The 20,936-nt window shown below is 35.0% G+C and overlaps 1 protein-coding gene across 1 annotated transcript in view; it reads right to left on the bottom strand.

The window, feature by feature from the left end:
• The window catches only part of EMC1 (ER membrane protein complex subunit 1), a 102,445-nt gene that overhangs the window by 54,720 nt on the left and 26,789 nt on the right, over window positions 1-20,936 (bottom strand). Inside the window, exons 3-5 of the mRNA XM_089093753.1 lie at window positions 14,737-14,917; window positions 11,428-11,574; window positions 6,718-7,033 (exon numbers count right to left, since the gene is read on the bottom strand). Coding sequence (XP_088949879.1) covers window positions 6,718-7,033; window positions 11,428-11,574; window positions 14,737-14,917 — 644 coding nt within the window. The remainder of the gene's footprint in view (window positions 1-6,717; window positions 7,034-11,427; window positions 11,575-14,736; window positions 14,918-20,936) is intronic.

Genomic DNA, 20,936 nt, shown 5'->3' with positions numbered 1-20,936 from the left:
TGAGGAAATGTTTTTTTGTTTTGTTTTGTTTTTTTTGTTTTTTTTTTTATTATTATTAATACCCAATTTTACGAGCTTTGCTCTCTGTTGGGGGTATATGTTTTTTTATTTATGTTGATTTATTCAAATAAAATCTTCTTCTTCTTAAAAAAAAAAAAAAAAAAGCTTATAATAAATATGACAAACTACATTGCAAAGTAACTGTTTTTGCTCCTCTAAAATTGTAAGAACAAAATAAACTTTATTCTGATTGTTCTAATTTGAAATTTACCGCCTAACTTGACCAATATGCTTGACAAACAATGATTTCAACTGTGGGTCTTTTTCAGGGGCGTATTTTGCTATGGGGCAGAGGGGAAACTGCCCCTCCCAGACCTTTTTTAATCATAGCACAATCATAGCAAAAAACATACAAGAAGTGATAATATAAATGAATAGATAGACCTTAAAGCGAATAATGCCTCGATTGAATAAGAAAATCAAGCTTAAAACGAAAACAAATATTTTACTATTTAAGTATAAATTAAACTTGAACAAACCAGAAATTAAATAAACGATCAATGCGAACAAACATACAATATATATTAATGTAAATTAATAAATAAATTTTAAAACGAGTGAAACTTAAATTGAATATGCAAATCAAGTGTGAATCGAATGAAAATAACTACAAACAAGAGTTAGGTATCGCCTCACTGCAGAAGCCTAAAACCTTCTGCGTCATTGGCGCCTTACTGAAAACTATATCAGTCTTGAACAGTCTTGGAAAGTATAAACAAAATCAAATTGAATATTAGATATAAAATGATATTACTTGTTGAAAGATCCGTCAGGTCAAGATTTTTTTTTACTGTAATTTTTATTTTCATTTTCAATGCTGTAAGAACTGGAAAAGGATAAATTTGTAATATACCAGTAATTCGTTTTCAGTGAAGCGCCAATGGCGTAGAATGCTTTAGGTTTTTACAGTTAAAGAAGGGGGCAGTATCCAAATTTTGTTTGTAGTGAAACTATATTTGTCTTGACCAATCTTGGAAAGAACTGAGAAATTAAACTGAATATTTGATGTGTTTTTCAAAATTTTACTATAATTTTAATATTTATTTTCAATATTAAGTACAAAAGAAAACATTTGTAATATAATTCGTTTTCAGTAAAGCGCCAATGACGAAGTAGGTTCTATGCTTCTGCAGTGAGGCAATACCCATACTCTTGTTTGTAGTTATTTTCATTCTATTCAAACTTGATTTGCATATTCAATTTAAGTTTCACTCGTTTTAAAATTTATTTATTCGTTTACATTAATATATATTGTATGTTTGTTCGCATTGATTGTTTATTTAATTTCTGTTCGTTTTAAGCTACATTTATACTTTAATAGCAAAATATTTTTTTTTCGTTTTAAGCTTGATTTTCGTATTCAATCTAAGCATTACTCGCTTTAAGATCTATTTATTCATTTATATTATTACTTGTTGTATGTTTTTTGCTATGATTGTTTATTTAATTTCTGTTCGTTTTGGGTTTCATTTATTCTTTAATAGTAATTTCTGGTCGTTTTGAGTTTGAATTTTAACAGGTATTTGTATCTCCTGAGCTTAAGTTCAAAATGGCCTTTACTTTTCTTTGAAAAACTTATTTTTCGGAATGTTTTCTTTAATTAATTTTTGTTCGTTTTTTATTGCAAAAAGTTTCAAGTTTTTATGACATGGGGGGGGGTGTTGCTTATTGTCCGATTATTCTTGACTTTAGAGAACGGATCTAGAACTTTCAATTTAAATCTAATGAGGCTTTTATCAAAGTCTATACGATTACCTCTTTGATAAAAACCTTATATATGAACAATAGACAGCTTGCATAACTTGTGGACAGTGATTGACAACAATGAATGGATTGAAAAAAATAGCTCCAATAAGAGGGCTTAGACAATTTCTCTTGCTGACACATAGGGATCACGACTATTTGGAATTGACCTTAATAGGATTATTTGTGCCAAAGCAATTTTGCATCTATCACATATTTTGTATTTTAACCATATAATTGTATAATTATAATAGATTTACTATGTGTTATTCCAATACAAAACTTTACCTTATTAAAGTCTTTGGGGTGGGGGTGGCGGACTTGGCATAAAGAAGAAAACTTTGGCGTAGACAGTAGGAGAGGGAGAGGGTGAGGTTGGAGACTCATCCAATACGGAGTGAAACTTCACTTATCTCATCCGTTCCCGATTTAGGAGATCAGACAGACTCATTGGGCTGTAGAATGTTGGACCGTTTGAGTACACAAAAGTACTTTATATTTTCAGTTATTGCAGGATTGATTTCATAGATTGTGGAATGGTGAGCCCCCTGGGCCATCATTTGGGTGAGCTCATAATATGCAATTTTGATTAATTGTTCCGTGTACTGTGCATATATTATTCTATATATGTTATTTTGAGTTATACTTGTATCGCATTGCGTTCATTTTTAAGCCTTGAGATAAAAACTGAAACCTTAGCGTAGACAGTGGTGGGGGGAAGTCACATGCATAATTGAGCATCCACAGAAAAAAGTAATACAACTGAAAATAATCTGTCTTTTGAAAATGTCTTTTTTCAAAAGACACGAACAAAATCGTCTAAAGGAACCTGAAGTGCTATCTCTGACATTTCCGTTGATTCTTTTTTTCCCGTTACTTTCAGACGTAAAATTTAGAATATTATCGAATGGGTTTAGTCGTCCCCTCCCTGAATAATTCACATTTGGAAAACCCACCCCTGGGAAATTCCTACCCCCTCAAAGAACATTTTCTTTTCCTGCTGATAATTCCCCTGCGTTAAATTCCATCCAGCAGAAATTTATTTATTAATTTACATTAACATCAGCACTAAATTTATTTATTAATTTACGTTAATATGTTTTGTATGCTTGCTTGCATTGATTATTCATTTAATGATTGTCTGATTATCTATATGCCCCCAGGGCACAACTTGCAGAACGTATCCCCAGGCCCTAGTGGGCTGTATCGACACGGGAGTTTTTTGTTATCAGAAGTTTGATCTATTTATTAAAAAAATGTCTATCTCAAAATTTTTATCTGATGCATTTAGGGCGTGGAGGAGGGGGGGGGGCTAGTTGCCCTCCAATCTCTTTTGACTCTTAAAAAGTGAACAAGAACTTTCAATTTCCAATCAAATGAGCCCTTTCTAAAGTTTATACGAGCATCCCTTCCATAAGAAATAATATGAAGGATTCTGAGAATCCTTAAATTACAACCCTTGCCCTGAGGGCTGTGCAGGAGTTGTCATCCTCAAAGACCTAGTTTCCAGTACTTAAAACTACGTTTAATAAAATGGCTGTCTCAAAATCTTGATTGAATGTGTATGGGGAAAAAGTGAGCATGAGAGGGGGGTTAGTTCTCCTCAAAGCATTTTCGATTATAAAAAAGAGCACTAGCCCTTTGAACTTCCAACCTAATGAGCCCTTTTTCAAGTTTCTACTACAACGCCTTCTTTAAAAACTTTATATGCCCCCAGTGTATAAATTAAAACCCTTGCCTTGAGGGTTGTGGGGGAGTTTCCTCCTCAAAAACATATTTTCTATCCGAAAATCAACTACGCTTAACAAAATGCCTATCTCAAAATTTTGATTGGATGTGTTTGGGAGAATGATGGGCGTGGGGGGGAAGGCTAGTTGCCCTTCAATAACTTTTGACTATTAAAAAGGGCACTAGATCTTTGAATTTCTAATCGAATGAGCCTGTTTTGAAGTTTCTACGACAACGCCTTCTATAAAAACCTTATATGCCCCCAGGGCATAACTTAAAACCCTTGCCCTAAGGGTCGTGGGGGAGTGTCCTGCTCAAAAACATATTTTCTATTTGGAAATCAACTACGCTGAACAAAATGGCTATCTCAAAATTTTGATTGGATGTGTTTGGGGGACTTATGGGCGTGGGGGGGGGGGGGGGGGACTAGTTGCCCAACAATCACTTTTGACTATTAAAAAAGGGAATAGCCGTTTGAATTTCTAATCGAATGAGTCTTTTTTGAAGTTTCTACGACAACTCTTTCTATAAAAACTTTATATGCCCCCTGGGCATAACTTAAAACTCTTGCCCTGAGGGTTGTGGGGGAGTGCCCTCCTCAAAAACACATGTTCTATGTGGAAATCAACTACGCTGAACAAAATGGTTATCTAAAAATTTTGTGTGGATGTGTTATGGGAAATAATGGGCCCGGGGGGGGGCTAGTTGCCCGCCAATCACTTTCGACTATTAAAAAGGGCACTAGCCGTTTGAATTTCTAATCGAAAGAGCCTTTTCTGAAGTTTCTACGACAACACCTTCTATAAAAACCTTATATGCCCCCAGGGCATAACTTAAAACCCTGGGCTGTAGGGGAGTGTCCTCCTCAAAAACATATATTATATGAGGGAATCAAATCTGATGACCGAAATGGTTTTCTAAAAATTTCTTCTGAATATGTTTGGGGAACTGATGGGCGTGGAGGGGGGGCTAGTTGCCCTCCAATCACTTTCGACTATTAAAAAGGGCACTAGCCCTTTGAATTTCTAATTGAATGAGCCTGTTTTGAAGTTTCTACGACAACACCTTCTATTAAAACCTTATATGGCTCCAGTGCATAACTTAAAACTCTTGCCCTGAGTGTTGTGGGGGAGTGTCCTTCTCAAAAACATATGTTATATCTGGAAATCAATTACGCTGAACAAAATGGCTATTTCAATATTTTGATTGGATGTGTTTGGAGAAATGATGGGCGTGGGGGGGCTAGTTGCCCTCCAATCAATATCGACTGTTAAAAATGGCAATAGCCCTATGAAATGCCAACCGAATGAGCATTTTTTGAAGCTCCTACCACCACGCCTTCTATAAAACCTTATATGCCCCCAGGGCATAACTTAAAACCCTTGCCCTGAGGGTTGTGGGGAAGTGTCCTCCTCAAAAATATATTTTCTATCTGCAAATCAGCTACGCTGAACAAAATGGCTATCTCAAAAATTTGAATGGATGTGTTTTGGGGAATGATGGACGTGGGGGGGCTAGTTGCCTTCCAATCATTTTTTACCCTTAAAAAGGGAACTAGAACTCTCGATTTCCAATCGAATGAGTTCCCTTTGAATTTTCTACGACGACCCATTTCATATGAAGTGCCTCTAGGAAAAAATAAATAAATAATTATAAAACATTGGAGCCGTGTGGCCGTTACTATAGGCAACGCTATAGCGTTGCCTCTGATTACCCAAAATAGCGGATGCTTAAAATCTCTTTCTAAATGTTCTTTCTACTCTGTATTTTCTTACAACACAAAAATGAACATATGTCATTGGAAACGCTGGCATGGATAACTTACTTTTATTAGTTATAGTTACATTACTACAACTACTACTAACAACTCACTACAACACTAAACCACCTGAAGCTAACACAGCTACGCACACTCCTCCTCTATCCGAATCTATTCAAAGCCTCTCTTTTTACACCATCTCAAGCAGTTCCAATTTCCATTAAACCCTTCCTTACGACATCCTCTCACCTCACTTGGGGACGACCTGCTTTTCCTTTGGCCTTAGATGGATGGCAAAAAAAAAAAAATATTTGGCCGTCTTTCATCCTTCATCCCCAGAACGGGTCCTAGCTATCTCAACCTTTATCTCATTATAGCCCTAAAAAAGGGGATAGAACCACTTTTTTCGCACAGTTTACTGTTTGAAATACGGTTAGTCCGACAGGTACCCAAAAGAATCTGTAGACAATTGCTCTGGAAAATCTTTAACAAATTCTCATAAGTCTTTTGAAGTGCTCACGTTTCAGAACCATACTTGACCACTGTCATCACTGTAGCTTCCAATACTGTAGACTTCTTCCTATTCTTCCATGCTTTACTCAACTATGAAAAAAACACCCTGGACCTTGTTTATTCTACTTCAAGCAATTCACCATCTTTACTAACAATACTACCTACGTAAGTGAAGCTATCCACTTGATCGATTTTCCCGTTGCCCAAACTCACCTCTTCACCTTAACTTATTCACAGTCTAAGCTACTTAGTCTTCTTAACACTAATTTTCAAACCAATTCTGGCACCCTGAACTCTCAAAATCTCCAGCAGACCATTCATTTTGCTAAGATCTTCATTCAGGACACTTAAATCTTCAGCATAATCTATGTCTAGAATTGATTACATTAATATATGGATTAATTATATTCGTCTTTCCGCAGAACAAAAGAACACCAATTTAACAAAGAAATCCTGTTGACATTCACAAGGTCGTTATTTTACTTTATTCATGTAATTTATGGTTATCTATTTTGTTTACTTTATACATTTATTGCTTCCATATTTTATGGGGTATCCCTGTGCTTAGGTATATTTTATTACATATTCTTTATCTGACTATATGTTATGTTGGAAATGAGCAACATCTAGTTTTATTTATTCTCTACCTAGGCACCTCTAGGAAGAATCATGGCAGCAGTGATGGGTGACAATGTAGTATTCTGACCAAAGCCGTATCCAGGTAGGGGGTACCAGGTTTGATCCCTCTTCCCCGAATTTTTTGTCCCGACTCACAAAAACGTAAAAAATTGAATAAAACAAATTTTTGATGTGTCTTTTACAGTCTTTTTTAGCCCCCCCTCCTGGAAAAAAATTCTGAATACGCCCTTGATCCTGACGAAAGAAAAAAGGACTAGAAAAAGGAAAAAACTAACTTCTCTTTCTTGACAGGCTACTAGGAGAAACTTAATACTGTCTGCTTCGGTTCCACCCCAGACACAGTTTTCACTGCCAACTGATAAAACCATTTCACCTTCTTCATGAAAAATGACAAGCTTCTTTCCTGTGAAGACGGCTGCATTCAGAATTCCAGTAACAGCTTCTGTCGTTATTGATGCAAAGTCGTTTTCACGAAAACCTAAATTCAGCAATGATTTTGTCTTCAAGATACTAAAATCATCCAATGAAAGTACAGTGACTGTTCCGTCGTTCCTTCCCACACATATAACAGACTCACTTGACAGACAACATCTAAATAAAAAAAGAAGCATATATTATTTAGTATATAACAGCACAACTTACTTTTTCGCTTGGAAAACGTGATAATCTAAACCTAATTATACCTTTTCCTTCTCTATTTTTGTAAGACTTTGACATGCCGAGGACAGTGAAAATGAAATATGATTGTTTAAATAGATATATACAAAATTTTATATATTTTAAAAACAAGACAAAATCTAGATTTAACCTTTAGCTAAAAAGACATCCATATGCAGTTATGCCGCTTTTGGTGGCAGCGGATGTCAAATTTAAAAAAAGAAACGAGGTGACTATCAGCAAAAATAAGCTAAAATTATTTGGAACCAAACAGCTAGAAAATGTAGCTTCCCAATAAAAGTGTAGTTTTCTTTAAGAATCAAGTGATTCTTAATGTGTTAATTTGTTTTCAAATTTAAATAATTAGTTTTGCTAATTTATTTTCACAGTCTAACGAAGCAGCACTGACAAATACGGTTCTTCCCTTAAAGTTTTATAATTTTGAAACAAACAAAAAAATACTTTTTAAATCGGGGCTCTCGGGTAAAAGTATTTCTAAAAAAAGGTAAAGGGAGCCAAATAAAATTTTTATGTTATGTCCTTTGCGCGTTAAACGTTACTACGTTCAACAACTACGAAACTCAGCAAAATTGCGGCAAAAATCAGCGAGGAATAAACTGATTTTTTTTAACCAAACAGCTAAAGAAAGCGCAGCTTTCCTTAGAAGGTGTAATTGTCTTTGAGAATCAACAGATTTTTAATGTTTGAGTTTTTATGGACTAAAAAAGTTGTCAAATTTAACAAATTACTTTGGCATATTCATTTTAATGGTTCAACGTAGCAAAACTGACGAGAACCCGGTACTTCCATGTAAATCTCAGGATTTTGAAATATCCAAAAGAAAAATCTTGGAAAATCGGGGTTTTAGGGTATAAAGAGACCTAATCTGGATAAAGATGGCGAAAAAGATATGTTGATACCCTTTGTATTTTAAATTATATTACTGCATTTAGTAGCTTTGTATATGTGAGTCCCTAGGTTCAAGATTGTCAATTTTCATTGACATCGAACAGTTTCCGTTCAGTATAAAAGGCATATAACTAAAACAAAATTATAAATATACATTAATTATTATTATAAACAAAATTATTAATATCAATTATTAACAACATTTTACTAATACCACTGCTTCTATACATTGCCCAGGATCAGCAACCTCAACAGAAATTCAGCGGTGGATAAAATAAAACCGTAAAAAATTGGCCTTATAAAAATTTATATTTAGAATTTATAAATTTATAATTGGCCGTATAAAAATTTATATTTGGAATGGGTTATCCAACTTAAACTAAGTTTGATACAATCTGTACGCATTTAGCCGGGCATTAAAGTATTTGTCAAAGATATAAAATAATTAGGAAGGAGGTGGGGGGGAGGGAACACAACCCAGCGGTAACTAAATTGGATACAAATTTTATCACGATTAGCGGTACCTTTACTTTCTGCAAGACTAGCGCAGAGGTTTTCAAATTTTTTATAGCCAATATTTTAGCTTCCTTTAAGCTTATTGCCTTTTAATTTACTTCTAAATTTCCAAGAGCAAAAAAAAGCGTATTTTATAGTTTGATACTTTCATACAGATGGAAAAAATGCTTTAAACTATTTACAAAAATGAGTCGGAACTGAGTGTCAGAACTTACATTAGAAGTATAGTTAAACTTCTTTGAGCCAAAACTTGTGCTCATCAATGTGAGTTCAAATTGTTGACTACCGGAATTTTATATCCAAACATCATGACATTTCATCACTCTTTCTTCGTTCATTGTTTAATCCTTCCACAGAAACTAACAATAATACATACATACCTGCTTATAGAAGGGAGCGTGACTTCCCCTAAATCATCCTAAAGGAGAAAAACATTCAAAAAAGAAAAAGTTCGAGAAAAAATTGTGCCGTAAAGCGTATATTTGATTCACCATTTCGACCCACTTCTAGGAAATAATCGTCTGACGTCCACTATCCCCTCCCCCCTGCAAGGGCCAGATCGATTTACATCATGAATATATGAATATATATAATATATATAATAATATATATAATATATATAATATATATAATATATATAATAATATAATATATGAATACATGAATATATAAAAGAAAACAAAAGAAAAAAGATATAAAACAAATATATAACAAATATAAAACAAATATAAAACAAATATAAAGTTTAGATACCGAAGCAAATGCAAATAAGGTTCACTCAATATTGTGTAAACATGAGAAATTTTATATTCATACAACACAGAAAATTTTATTATATGAAAATTTTATTTTTATATGAAAATTTTATTATATTATATTTTACAATATAATTTTATTATATTTATTCAGTATAGTCCTGAGTAAAATGTAGGAAAAGTTCAGAAACTTTTATGTCTACCGCTGCAAATTATTCGTTCGATTTCTCCATCACAATTCTCCTCAGTAAAATGTAGGAAAAGTTCAGAAACTTTTATGTCTACCGCTGCAAATTACTCGTTCGATTTCTACATCACAAAATAAACTTTGAAAATCCAAAATAAATGATAATTCTGATTTTTTTTTTTTTTTTTTTTTTGCAAATAAGTAAAGAGATAACAGAAACGCAAAAAGCTATACAGATTCGCGGACAAACAGGGATGAGAGAAATCTTGGCATAACTCATATTTGTTAAAAAGCGATTGCGCAAAATCGACAAAAAAAAATAAAAAGAATTGATAGTAAAAGAGAAACAACAGAAAAAGACGAAGAAAGAAAAGATAATCTTAAATTAAAACATTCTAAAATATCTTTTGCAAAAGAAGAATTCAGAAAGGAAATAATTGCATCCTTTATTGTCATTACAACAAAGGGGGTGAACCCTAACATGATTGTCCAGCACCAAGAAAAAACTGCTAAAAACCAACACTGGATCAACAGAACGTTAGGTGGGTAAGTTCGCAATTAAAAAGTTCAAATTTCTAACCCGACACACATTGAGTCCTATAAAAAGATCATTCCAAAACGAGAAAATATTTTGAAGACATGTTATGAATCAGGGAGCTTGTCAGAAAGTATAACCAGCCTATAGGGATCCCTGCCTTATCTCCAGCAGGAAAAAGACCCCCCGAGACTATCCTGGCTCAAAAAAGGTCTATACCATCAATCACTTTATTCACTGTCTGAAAACCAAACCCGTGTTTTTTTTTTTTCTTATTTTCTTTTTTTAGTTTTTAGTTGTTGTTTTTTTTTTGTTTTTTTTTTGTCGCACGTCAAAAAACAAACATCATCCGCAGCATAATTTGAAAACAAGCGAATTTATATTATAATAGGCAAATGAAATGGATTAACATTGAAATTCACAACATTAAAGTAATAAGTCAAGATGCTTCTTATAGAGGGGCGGGTGGAGGAATCAATTCAATACTGTTTTAGATTAGTCTTTTATTACTCTTTGACCTTGTAACTTGTGAAATTTTGACACCTTGCTCTTTCCCGACATTTGTTGCTTGAATCTAAGTTTTTCTTAAAAGTGTTAATGAGATTAAAAGAAGTTTCAATTTTAGATTCACTTGGATTAGATGAACTGAAACATTTTAGAGGATTTTCTTGGATTAGAAGTATTTTTTCAAAGGATTGTTTTGTCCTTGTCTTTATTTTTACTTTTAACAATTCAGTATTTCTTTTCTTTTGATAATCCTTTTCCTGTCGAGAAGATTTACAGATATGAAGTAAAAATATTCGGACAACTGTTGCATGTCCGTTTACTCTATTTACCCAAACTTCTTTCTGTTTTACGTTTTGTTTTCTATTTGGCTTGAAATTGACAGGCAGTGTTCTCAATAGAATTATTCTAATACGAAGGTAGTCACAAAAGTTATTAGCCTTGATTATAGATAATAAAGTTGGTATCTCTAATCTTTTCTGTATGAAAGCATGCATGTAAAATTCAAGCTAGGATTAAAATTATACCATTTGAAACGTTTATAAATGTATTAGTTTCTCTCATAATAGAAAAAAAAACATCAGAAGTGATAATAAGCAACGAACACCAGTTAAAAATAGTTTATTAATTCTAAGTAATTTTAAGTAATTAATTTTGATATTCAAACCAATCAACCAAACTTTCCAATTAATAAACAAAATCTATAATAAAACATTAATTACCGTCACGTTCGGGCGAATACTCACAGTAATTTTAATTTTAGCATTAATGCAATAGATACTTAAGAGGGAGTGGCGGAAGGTATCAGAATTTTTTTCAGGAGGCAAGAAACGCGAAATCAAGCTCAAATTCTCACGGGGAACTAATTCTCCCCTTCCCTATGTACAGGTATGATTAACCGTATGCAGGTTCAACTTCTTACCTACTGGTCTCAGGTACGTCAACGAAAGTTCGATCCTCTTTTTTGTCATCTTCAAGAGATATTACAGTCAAATGAAGCTGCTTATTATCTTGTTGGTTTAAACTCAGAAGAGAGTCATCATTTGTGGCCCATTGACAGCCATCCTTGCTAAAATGAGTAAAACTGTGTACAATGATTTTAATTTAAAAATTTTAGTTGTAGTCAGGCTTCATCTCTATCACATTCAAAGAAAGAATCCTCGCCTCAATCAAAGAACGTGGGGCATGAGACCATGCCCCATGGCATGGAACATCATCTACCTGGCTCTGCCTACATGCCCTGTCTACCTGGCTCTGTGTTCCATGGAACATTCTGTGGAATAACATGGCTCTGTCTGCCTGGCTCTGTCTACATGCCCCGTAGATTATAAGCCTGTAAGAGACAAAATACATTTCGCGCATCATGAATTACTTGTGAAGCCGATTGGAAACGAAATTTAAGGCCCCATTTTTGTGCATCCTCAATATTTTAATCTTTTGGTCTTGAATTGTCAAAATACTCAATGTCAAGCAACTAGGCTGAACACAACTATTAGTCCTAGCTGATCTGATAAAAATGGTTGGTTCTATTTTTAGATGGAACACAATTTTTCTTTAGTTTTCTTTCTGCACATAAGGGTCCTTTTGACCCAATAGCATTTTTTAGTGAGCCAATATTTAGAGGACAAAATTATTTTGTAATCTTATCTATTCCCCCCAAAAATACTGCAAGTCCCCTAGCTCTGTCTGATGTTCTAAACATCCACCGTGGATGTTCAGAATGATGTTCGATTAATGTTCATGACATCAGACCATCACTCAATCAAAGACCCACTTTCTGATGTTCGGAACACCGGAAAGTGGGGCATGGGACCGCTTTGAATCTTGAGCCATAAGTTTAAATATCTTCCCAAGATTCAAGTTGAAACAATACACGACATGCCTACCTTTTTGCCAAAAAGTTCGCACTGTGATAAAATGAGTAAAATTCTGTATAAAGATTTTAGTAAAACATTGCACAAAAATGTTTGCTGTGTCTTGTTTCATCTCCATCTCATTCATGTAAAAAACAGTCGTTTCAATCAAAGAACATAAGACATCAGAGAGAATAGTGGGGGCATGGGCTAGATTTCATCATTACACAGTCATTAAGATTAAAAATTCTAGCAAGATCCTAGTTCAAACAAGATGCAGCATGAAACCTTTCTACTAAAAAGTCCGCAATGATAGGAGCAGGGGAGGTTAGGACCCGTAGGGACTAATTAGGACCGTAGGACCCGTATTAATAATTACCGGTCAATTGGAATGCTTTCATCCTTGCACAATGTTTTAGAAAAGAATTTTCCAGAAAAAAAGAAGTGTAACTTATTTAGATTACAAAATAGCCAGCTTAGATTTAGGAAAGACGTTCTACTGAGCAATCAGTTGCAGCCCTCGTACTTGAAACGAGTGACTTCTCAGATTACATAATGGTATGAGTGCAGTACATAAAAAGGCATTCAGACATCGAGCCACTCTATTTTGTTTGAGGAAATAAATAATCCTAATTCCAGAGAAGATATTCGAATCTAATTGTGTAGTGTCTACATAATCGTAGAATACAAGTAGACGCTGAAATCCTTCTGTCATAGCTTAATTCCCAGTGTGAGAGAGGTGCCCCCAAGGATTGGTGTTAGAACCGTTATACCTCTTAATACATAGAGGATCTCCCAAATTGTTTAGCTCTGTAGAATATCTTATCAGTTATGTTTACAGTTGACATAGTTTATCGCTAGCCCATGTCCTTCATTTCTGACAAAGAATTTAGAGGCTGCAACAGGTTTGGATAGTCAATGGTTTTACTGTAATCTTTTAGTCCCAAATTTTTGCCGAGAAAAAATTGGTAGACGTAGGCAGAGAATTGACAAAGTTATCGAAATTATTTCGGCGATAAAATATCGAAAATTATCTTGACGAACTAGTAAATTATAATAAAAGAAGGTAACAGGGGTCAGAAATATACATATTTAGAAATTACTCCTAATGTATTTCTGTAGCCATTCTGTTCTTCAGCGTATAAAACTTGCACGGTTGTTAAAGTCGAATACAACATCTCTTATCTTTTTGTTTATTAAAACTGTTTATAAATTCATTAATAAAATGATATCTCAAATATTGCCCCAATTAATCGTCTAATTATATGTCCAATTCACTTTAAACCTCTTCCAATACCACAAGAAAAAATAAGCCATAAGAAAATGCGTTACTTCCCGCCCTAAATTACTCCAAAATCTTTCCTAAACATTTACTCCATTTCCATTTCTTAGTATTTTAAGCCTTAGTGGTCTTAAACAATTACAGTTATCACTATGTTTATGTGATTTTCAGGTCCCAATAAATTATCTATATGAACTAGATTCTTACTGTCTCGCTCGCTGGCTCTTTTTGAAATCCAGAGTTTCATAGTTTTCACAGTTTAGTTTAAAAACAGTTTAGCCTTCATAGCAGTTTAGTTTAAATTGAACACCAAATTTAAATGTTTCAGATATGAAAACTTTCTGTCTTATTGTAAGCAGTTTGTGCCAATCCTCTTTTTTCATTCTTTGACTAGTTTTTCCTACATAATTTATTACTATTTCAGCATCATCCTCTCAAAATGTAAAAGTCTTTCGTCTGATAATGAACAGTATTTACTACTATCTTTTTCCCGTGCTGTACTAGTACTAAAACATCGTCTGGGAAGATGAAAACTGTTGGAAATATCAAAAAATTTTGGTGAAAACATTGAAAACTTTTTGTCAGATTGTATGTATTTGTGCTGCTGCCCATTTTTATAGCATATCCACCCTTTAGCAGTACTACAGCGTAATACTTTCAAATATGAAAACCTTCGCTCCATTATTGATAATTATCAATAGCTGTTCATATTTAAAATTATATAAAATGGATATTTAAATTGCAAAATATATTCATCTTTTTCATGATTTACTGGTGCTAAAACACTAGATTTTCAAATGTATACTTTTCGTCTGAGAGCGCTACAACATCACATTTTCAAATGTAAAAACCATTTGTCCAATTACGGGTAACCCATTTTTTCTCCCCTTCACTAACTCTCCTGTACTTGCAGTGCAGCAAGTGTAAAAGCAGTGCAAAAGAATTACTAGAGGAAAAGCAGATAGTGCAAAATCAAGACTCGTTTCGCCAGTACAGATTTTATGCTTATTTTACGCTGTTTTACTCCTTTCTACTAATAAAATAAAAGTAAAAAGAAACAAATAGGGCTCGAAAAATAGAAAAAAATTAAGCCTACCTGACTAATGGATTGTTGTATTTTCTTTCCCTTAATAAAAATCCTCTAGTGGCATCAAATTCTCTGACAGCAAACTGGTTACAAGTACCGGATACAATTATGGCCCTATTTTCTAAGAGCTTTAAGAATATAATTTGGCCTTTGTCCCCACTTTCTAACACATGTCTGATTTTATGTGAGCCTAAAAGAAAAAACATTATGATGCCTACTTTGATGATAACTTAGCTAGGTCTGCTCTACCCCGCACATAAAAAGTGATACTTATGTAGGCATACTAAGTCACTCGATAAAATTCACTAAGATATGGTTAAGAAAATGACCTGTCCATTAGCTAGATCAAAACACAAAATACAAAAAGCTTTATCATAGAAAGAAAAGAGCGAATTTATAACTTAAAACAAGCAGAAACTAGTCATTATAAGCTGTCAGACCTAAAACAAGCAACAGCTAATCTTAGTGAAAAAATAAAACTTAAAGCAAACAGAACTCAATGGACATTGAAGCAAAACTTAAAACGAATATAAATTACAAGCAACCACAAGGTAGCTTGTTTCTGGAAACTTAAAGATCTCAATATAGGGTTTCTGATAATTTTTGAATGATAGCCTATCTCACAATCTGGTTTGTTGGCAATTTGGGTGTATTTGGGCCATAATTTTGAGAATGGCATTGGTTGTGGCGGTATTTACCATTGCACTTCCTGGCTGAAGGGCAACGAAACGGAGATAAGCACCGTCGGTTTGGAACCTTAAGGGTCTAGTGCCGTCGAACTTTATTATACTTATCATTTTCGTCAGTTAGAATGGCACTAGAACTCAACATGTTCTTTTTGATTAGCAATCTTCCAATTTCCGAGAAGGCATTAAAGCATGGCGTGAGGAGATGTGAAGCGGAGGCTATGGATTGAATGGAATAACGGAGAATCTGGAAGATGCAGCTAGATGGCATAATATCTACAAGATATTACGGCTGCTGTTACTATTACCACGAACAACTCAACGCAGCAACAAGCATCCTAAGGCGGACAAACCAGCACACGCTTCTTCTCCAACCCAATCAATTCAATACTCTTTACTCTTTTCTATGATCTAGCGCTTAGTGAAAATGTTATTACTTCTTTGAAATTTTCTAAAAATATATAGGAAAACCGAATGACCTACTTGACATAAGACTCCTGTCGCATGGGTGGCAGCGTAGATAGCATCACAACTTCACTCCCTCAGGTGTACCGACCTGCTGCTATGAGGGGGCTTGGTCAAAGGCAATGTCGAGCATATTTAGGAACCTCTTTAGGTTGTCCTTTCTCCTGGTCCGAGGGGTGCCCCTTGGGTACGACCAACCATGAGATATGGGGTCAAAGTCGTACGTAATTCAAGGATTTGGGCAATCTAAGTGGAGAATAGCACTTGTGAGTAAGGGCAAGGACCCTTTTGCTACTCACAAAATCGTCCCAGCGAAGCCCTTTAATTCGACTTAGCAGTTTCGTCTGACAGGCGTCCATTATACTTAGGATGGTGGATTTGAGGTGGCCATGTCTCAGCAACGTAGAGAGGACTGAGCTCACGGATGAATTATATATGTACATTTTCATGCACCAAGAAATAAAGGATACTCTCCAGACAACATTGAGCCTTCCAACGACAGAAGAAGCTTTCGCAATTTGGCTTCCCAGTTCCACATTCACGGAGTCATCACGGAGACCACATTCAATCAAAATCACGGAGCTAAGATATGTGAAGTTAATGACAACTTCAACATGGGTTCCACAAACTGTAATGAAATCTGGGGGCGTAATCGGGCCTGGTGGAAAAACGAATGTGTATCTACAATTCGATTCTTGCAAGATAAATTGCCAAAATGAAAGGTTTTTGGAAACAGTTAAAGCATGCCACCGATCTACCAGGCGTAAATGCATTATTCTGTCCAAAGGGCACAAGTGAAATTGCGTGTGGACCTTGAACTTTAATTGACTATAGTTGAACTGTAGTCAGCTTCCTGCACTTTAGCTCTAGGGTACAGCTACTAGAAAATGTTTACTTGGAAATTCGACATTGCTCCAGTTGCTCTTTTTTTCTTTTTTCTTTTTCTAGTTCTTAGCCGGGCGGAGCTAGTCTGTGATCACAGTTGAAGGATATCAGAAGTTTTTTTTTTGAAGAAACCTATTTGGATATAATAGAGGGGAATCTCAAAACTGTTATTTCCGTTTTGTTTTTAAATCATAGGCAGCAAAATAGCCCTGCCTAAGCAAAGAGTGAAGTGGGCAGAATCTATTATTTATCTAATTTTTTTCACAAGGCACTTCGTATGGTAGGAGTTACCGTAGAAACTTCGGAAGTTTCTATAACCAGTCCTTCTGATAACCAGCATGCAAATAGATTTGTTTTTTTAATTTATTTTAACATCCTCTCACCATTCTTTGAAATTCTTACCTTGAAAAAGTATGTGGGAGGGGGGCTAATTGCCCTCCAATCCCTATTGAGCCTTAAAAAGGGCACTAGAACTTTCAATTTCCAATCAAATTAGCCCTTCTTGTTCTCTCCTTTTTTCGAAAACAAGGCAGTTTTCAGAATTTTGCATTTGGCCTCACATAGTTCAAATACAGTTAACTTCTTGTATTTTCAAACAGTTCGTGGTAACGAACTGCAAGTAAGGAGCGATCCGCGGCTCAATAGTAACCGAAACTCTAAAATACGGAATTTTCATACCAATAGATGCATCAAAAGAATCGGATTTTTGTGCTGACTTCAAATATGTAAGTTTGATCAAGTTTAATATTACCCATCAAAAGTTACGAGGCTGAGAAAAACTGCCTTATTTTGAAAAAAGGGGAAAACATCCCCTAAAAGTCATAGAATCTTAACGAAAATCACACCATCAAATTGTGCGCGATAGAGAACCCTACTATAGAAGTTCAAGCACCTATCTGCAAAAATGTGGAATTTTGTATTTTTGCCAGAAGAAAGATCATAGATGCGTGTTTATTTGTTTGTTGTTTTTTTTTGTCCCAGGAGTGATCGTATCGACCCAGTGGTCCTAGAATATTGCGAGAATTTGCACTGGAATTAAAATTTCCAGTGCCCTTTTAAGGGACCATAAAATTGGAGGGCAACTAGGCCCCCTCCCACGCTCATTTTTCCCCGAAGTCACCAGATCAAAATTTTGAGATGGCCAATTTGTTCAGCATAGGCAAAAAATATAATAACTATGTCCTTGAGGATGACTTAATCCCCCACAGTCCCCGGGGGAAGGGCTGCAAGTTATGAACTTTGCCTATTGTTTACATATAGTATTGGTTATCGGGAAGTATACAGACGTTTTCAGGGGGGAATTCTTGTTGGTGGGGGAGTCGGGGTGAGGGGGTTACGTGGGAGGATCCTTCCATGGAGGAATTTCTCATGGGGAAGGGAAGTTTTCCATGAAGGGGGCGCCGAATTTCTCAGCACTATTTAAAAAACGATCAGAAATTAAATGAAAAAAACAAGTTTTTTCAACTGAAAGTAAGGAGCAACATTAAAACTTAAAACGAACAGAAATGATTGCGTATATGAGGGGGTTTGCCCCCTCGTCAATACCTCGCTCTTTACGGTAACGTTTTTTAGTACTTTCAAAAGAGCTATTTATTCTTATTAAAGGGCTTTTGAGATTCAGAGGAACAAAAAATTATTATAAATTGAACATTAAAGAATTGGAACAAAATTCGAACTAAAGGAATTCGAAATTAAAGAGTCAAATTTTAAACCTGCATTAATTCAAAAACGTTCAGAAATTAAATTTAAAAAAAAAAAATTTTTTTAACGGAAAGTAAGAAACAACACTAAAACTTAAAACAAACAGAAATTATTCCGTATTTGAAAGGGGCTGTCCCCTCCTCAACGCCCCGCTCTTTACGCTAAAGTTTGACTCTTTGTCACAACTCTACTTTTTAAAACAATAAAAAATTTTAACGTAAAGAGCGGGGTGTTGAGGAGGGGACAGCCCCTTTCATATACGGAATGATTTCTGTTCATTCTAAGTTTTAATGTCGCTCCTTACTTTCAGTTAAAAAAATCTTTTTTTTATTTAATCCCTATACAGGCACAGCTACAAGGAGCATTTTATTCTAGAAATTTGACATTATTCTAGTTAACTTTTTAAACCTTAGGAAGGTAAAACTAGCCTGTAGTTGCGGTCGAAAGATATTATATACTTTTTGAAAGTCAGTACATTTGGCAAATGATGGAAGAGAGTCTCAAAAATAATATCCCTGTTTCTTTTTAAGTGTCATTAAAGTGTTCCATGGCGAAACAGCAATGTTTTGCCAGATTTATATATGTATTAATTCTGAGTGTTCATTGTTGTTGAAACCATCAACTGAACTCTAGTCAAAACTACTATATACCAAACAATAGCCATCATGGAAGGTGCAGCAGAAGTATAAGCTGATATTTGATTTGCAGACCCTGCTGCTATCAATGCATTTATTTAATCATGCTCACTCAATTATCCATTCCTCAATTTCTAGATCCAAAAATGTCCAAACGCCTGGTGCAAAATCACCTATCTTAATTCTTGAAAAAGGAATATTGTGATCCTGGGACTATATCCAAACTGTGCTGTACAACTGTCAAAACAGCTACAAAGCATCAAAGCGCTACTTCTACTGTGCTTGCATATAGAAGCAACAATACTGCTGGGACTGTTATTTCAAGCGAAGCTTGTGGTCTATGGCCCTTTCTGTCACCTTTTTTGCACTGCTGATTCAAGCAATAAAATACTTACAAATTGTGATCAGCTAATGATGATAATTTTTCTCCTGGCAAGCAAAGAGGGAAGATAATGTACCCTAAGGCTTGCATCAATTATTGTATTGCAATGTGTGCTAGTTATACAAGCAAACACATTCCTGACGACCTTGAGTACTTCCTCAAGGAAGTACTCAAGCGCTAGTCAAGTGAATGTCATGTATATTCTAATTTGAAAGCCTAAGGTGTTCTTAGGACCGTTTTCTCAGTGCGTTCAAGTGCTTTCAACTTCTCATCGCTGTCTTATTGTCTGGTCTGGCAGTATATTCATGCTTGGGTAGTTTATTTTTTATACTTTTCTGTGAAATGCACAGCTGCACAATTATCTGACCTGGCTATTAGATGTGGGGTGGGTAGTTTGGCTACAAAAGAACTTCATGTGAGTTGAAGATAAAATAAAAACCACTTACTGACTGAGAGTCCTCAATGTTTGCCTGTACCCAAGACAGTATTTGCCTGATTTCATAACAAGGGCAAAATGAGGAAAAAACAATGATTATTAGCTATGCTGCTAAAAGATAAAAAATTATTGAAGAGTTAAAGGAAATTCAGGTTTCTTGAAGAAATAGAATCCTCTGAACAGAGCTATGCTGAAATTGGTTCAATAATATCTTGTGCAATGAAAATTGTTGACCAGGTGACCCTTTTGATACCTCTATGACATAATATCATCTTTATGACATAAATAAAATGATTTGCACCACCATACATCCACTCAAGCCTTGTGGGAAAATATCAGAGAAGGCTTTAACCCAATTTTGACTCCGCTGCTATAATTTTCTGGTTGAATTGGTTAGATATATGGGACGAACGACCATCCATATGAACCCTACATCAAAGGCAGTTGATTTGGCTGCCTTAGAGGTAGTCTAAGTGCAACTTAGGTTGCCACTTAATACAATTAAGTTGTACTTACTTGCAATCACCTCACTTTGCTCACTTAAGTAGATGCTCCTCTTCTGATAACCAGCATGCAAATAGATTTGTTTTTTTAATTTATTTTAACATCCTCTCACCATTCTTTGAAATTCTTACCTTGAAAAAGTATGTGGGAGGGGGGCTAATTGCCCTCCAATCCCTATTGACCCTTAAAAAGGGCACTAGAACTTTCAATTTCCAATCAAATTAGCCCTTCTTGTTCTCTCCTTTTTTCGAAAACAAGGCAATTTTCGGAATTTTGCATTTGGCCTCACATAGTTCAAATACAGTTAACTTCTTGTATTTTCAAACAGTTCGTGGTAACGAACTGTAAGTAAGGAGCGATCCGCGGCTCAATAGTAACCGAAACTCTAAAATACGGAATTTTCATACCAATAGATGCATCAAAAGAATCGGATTTTTGTGCTGACTTCAAATATGTAAGTTTGATCAAGTTTAATATTACCCATCAAAAGTTACGAGGCTGAGAAAAACTGCCTT

This window comes from Artemia sp. Qi Xiang Cuo, chromosome 8, assembly GCF_049724085.1.
Source record: "Artemia sp. Qi Xiang Cuo chromosome 8, ASM4972408v1, whole genome shotgun sequence".
NCBI classification, from domain to species: Eukaryota; Metazoa; Arthropoda; class Branchiopoda; order Anostraca; family Artemiidae; genus Artemia; species Artemia sp. Qi Xiang Cuo.
The sequence above is the reverse complement of the archived record's forward strand: the minus strand, read 5'-3'. Positions and strand labels throughout refer to the sequence as shown.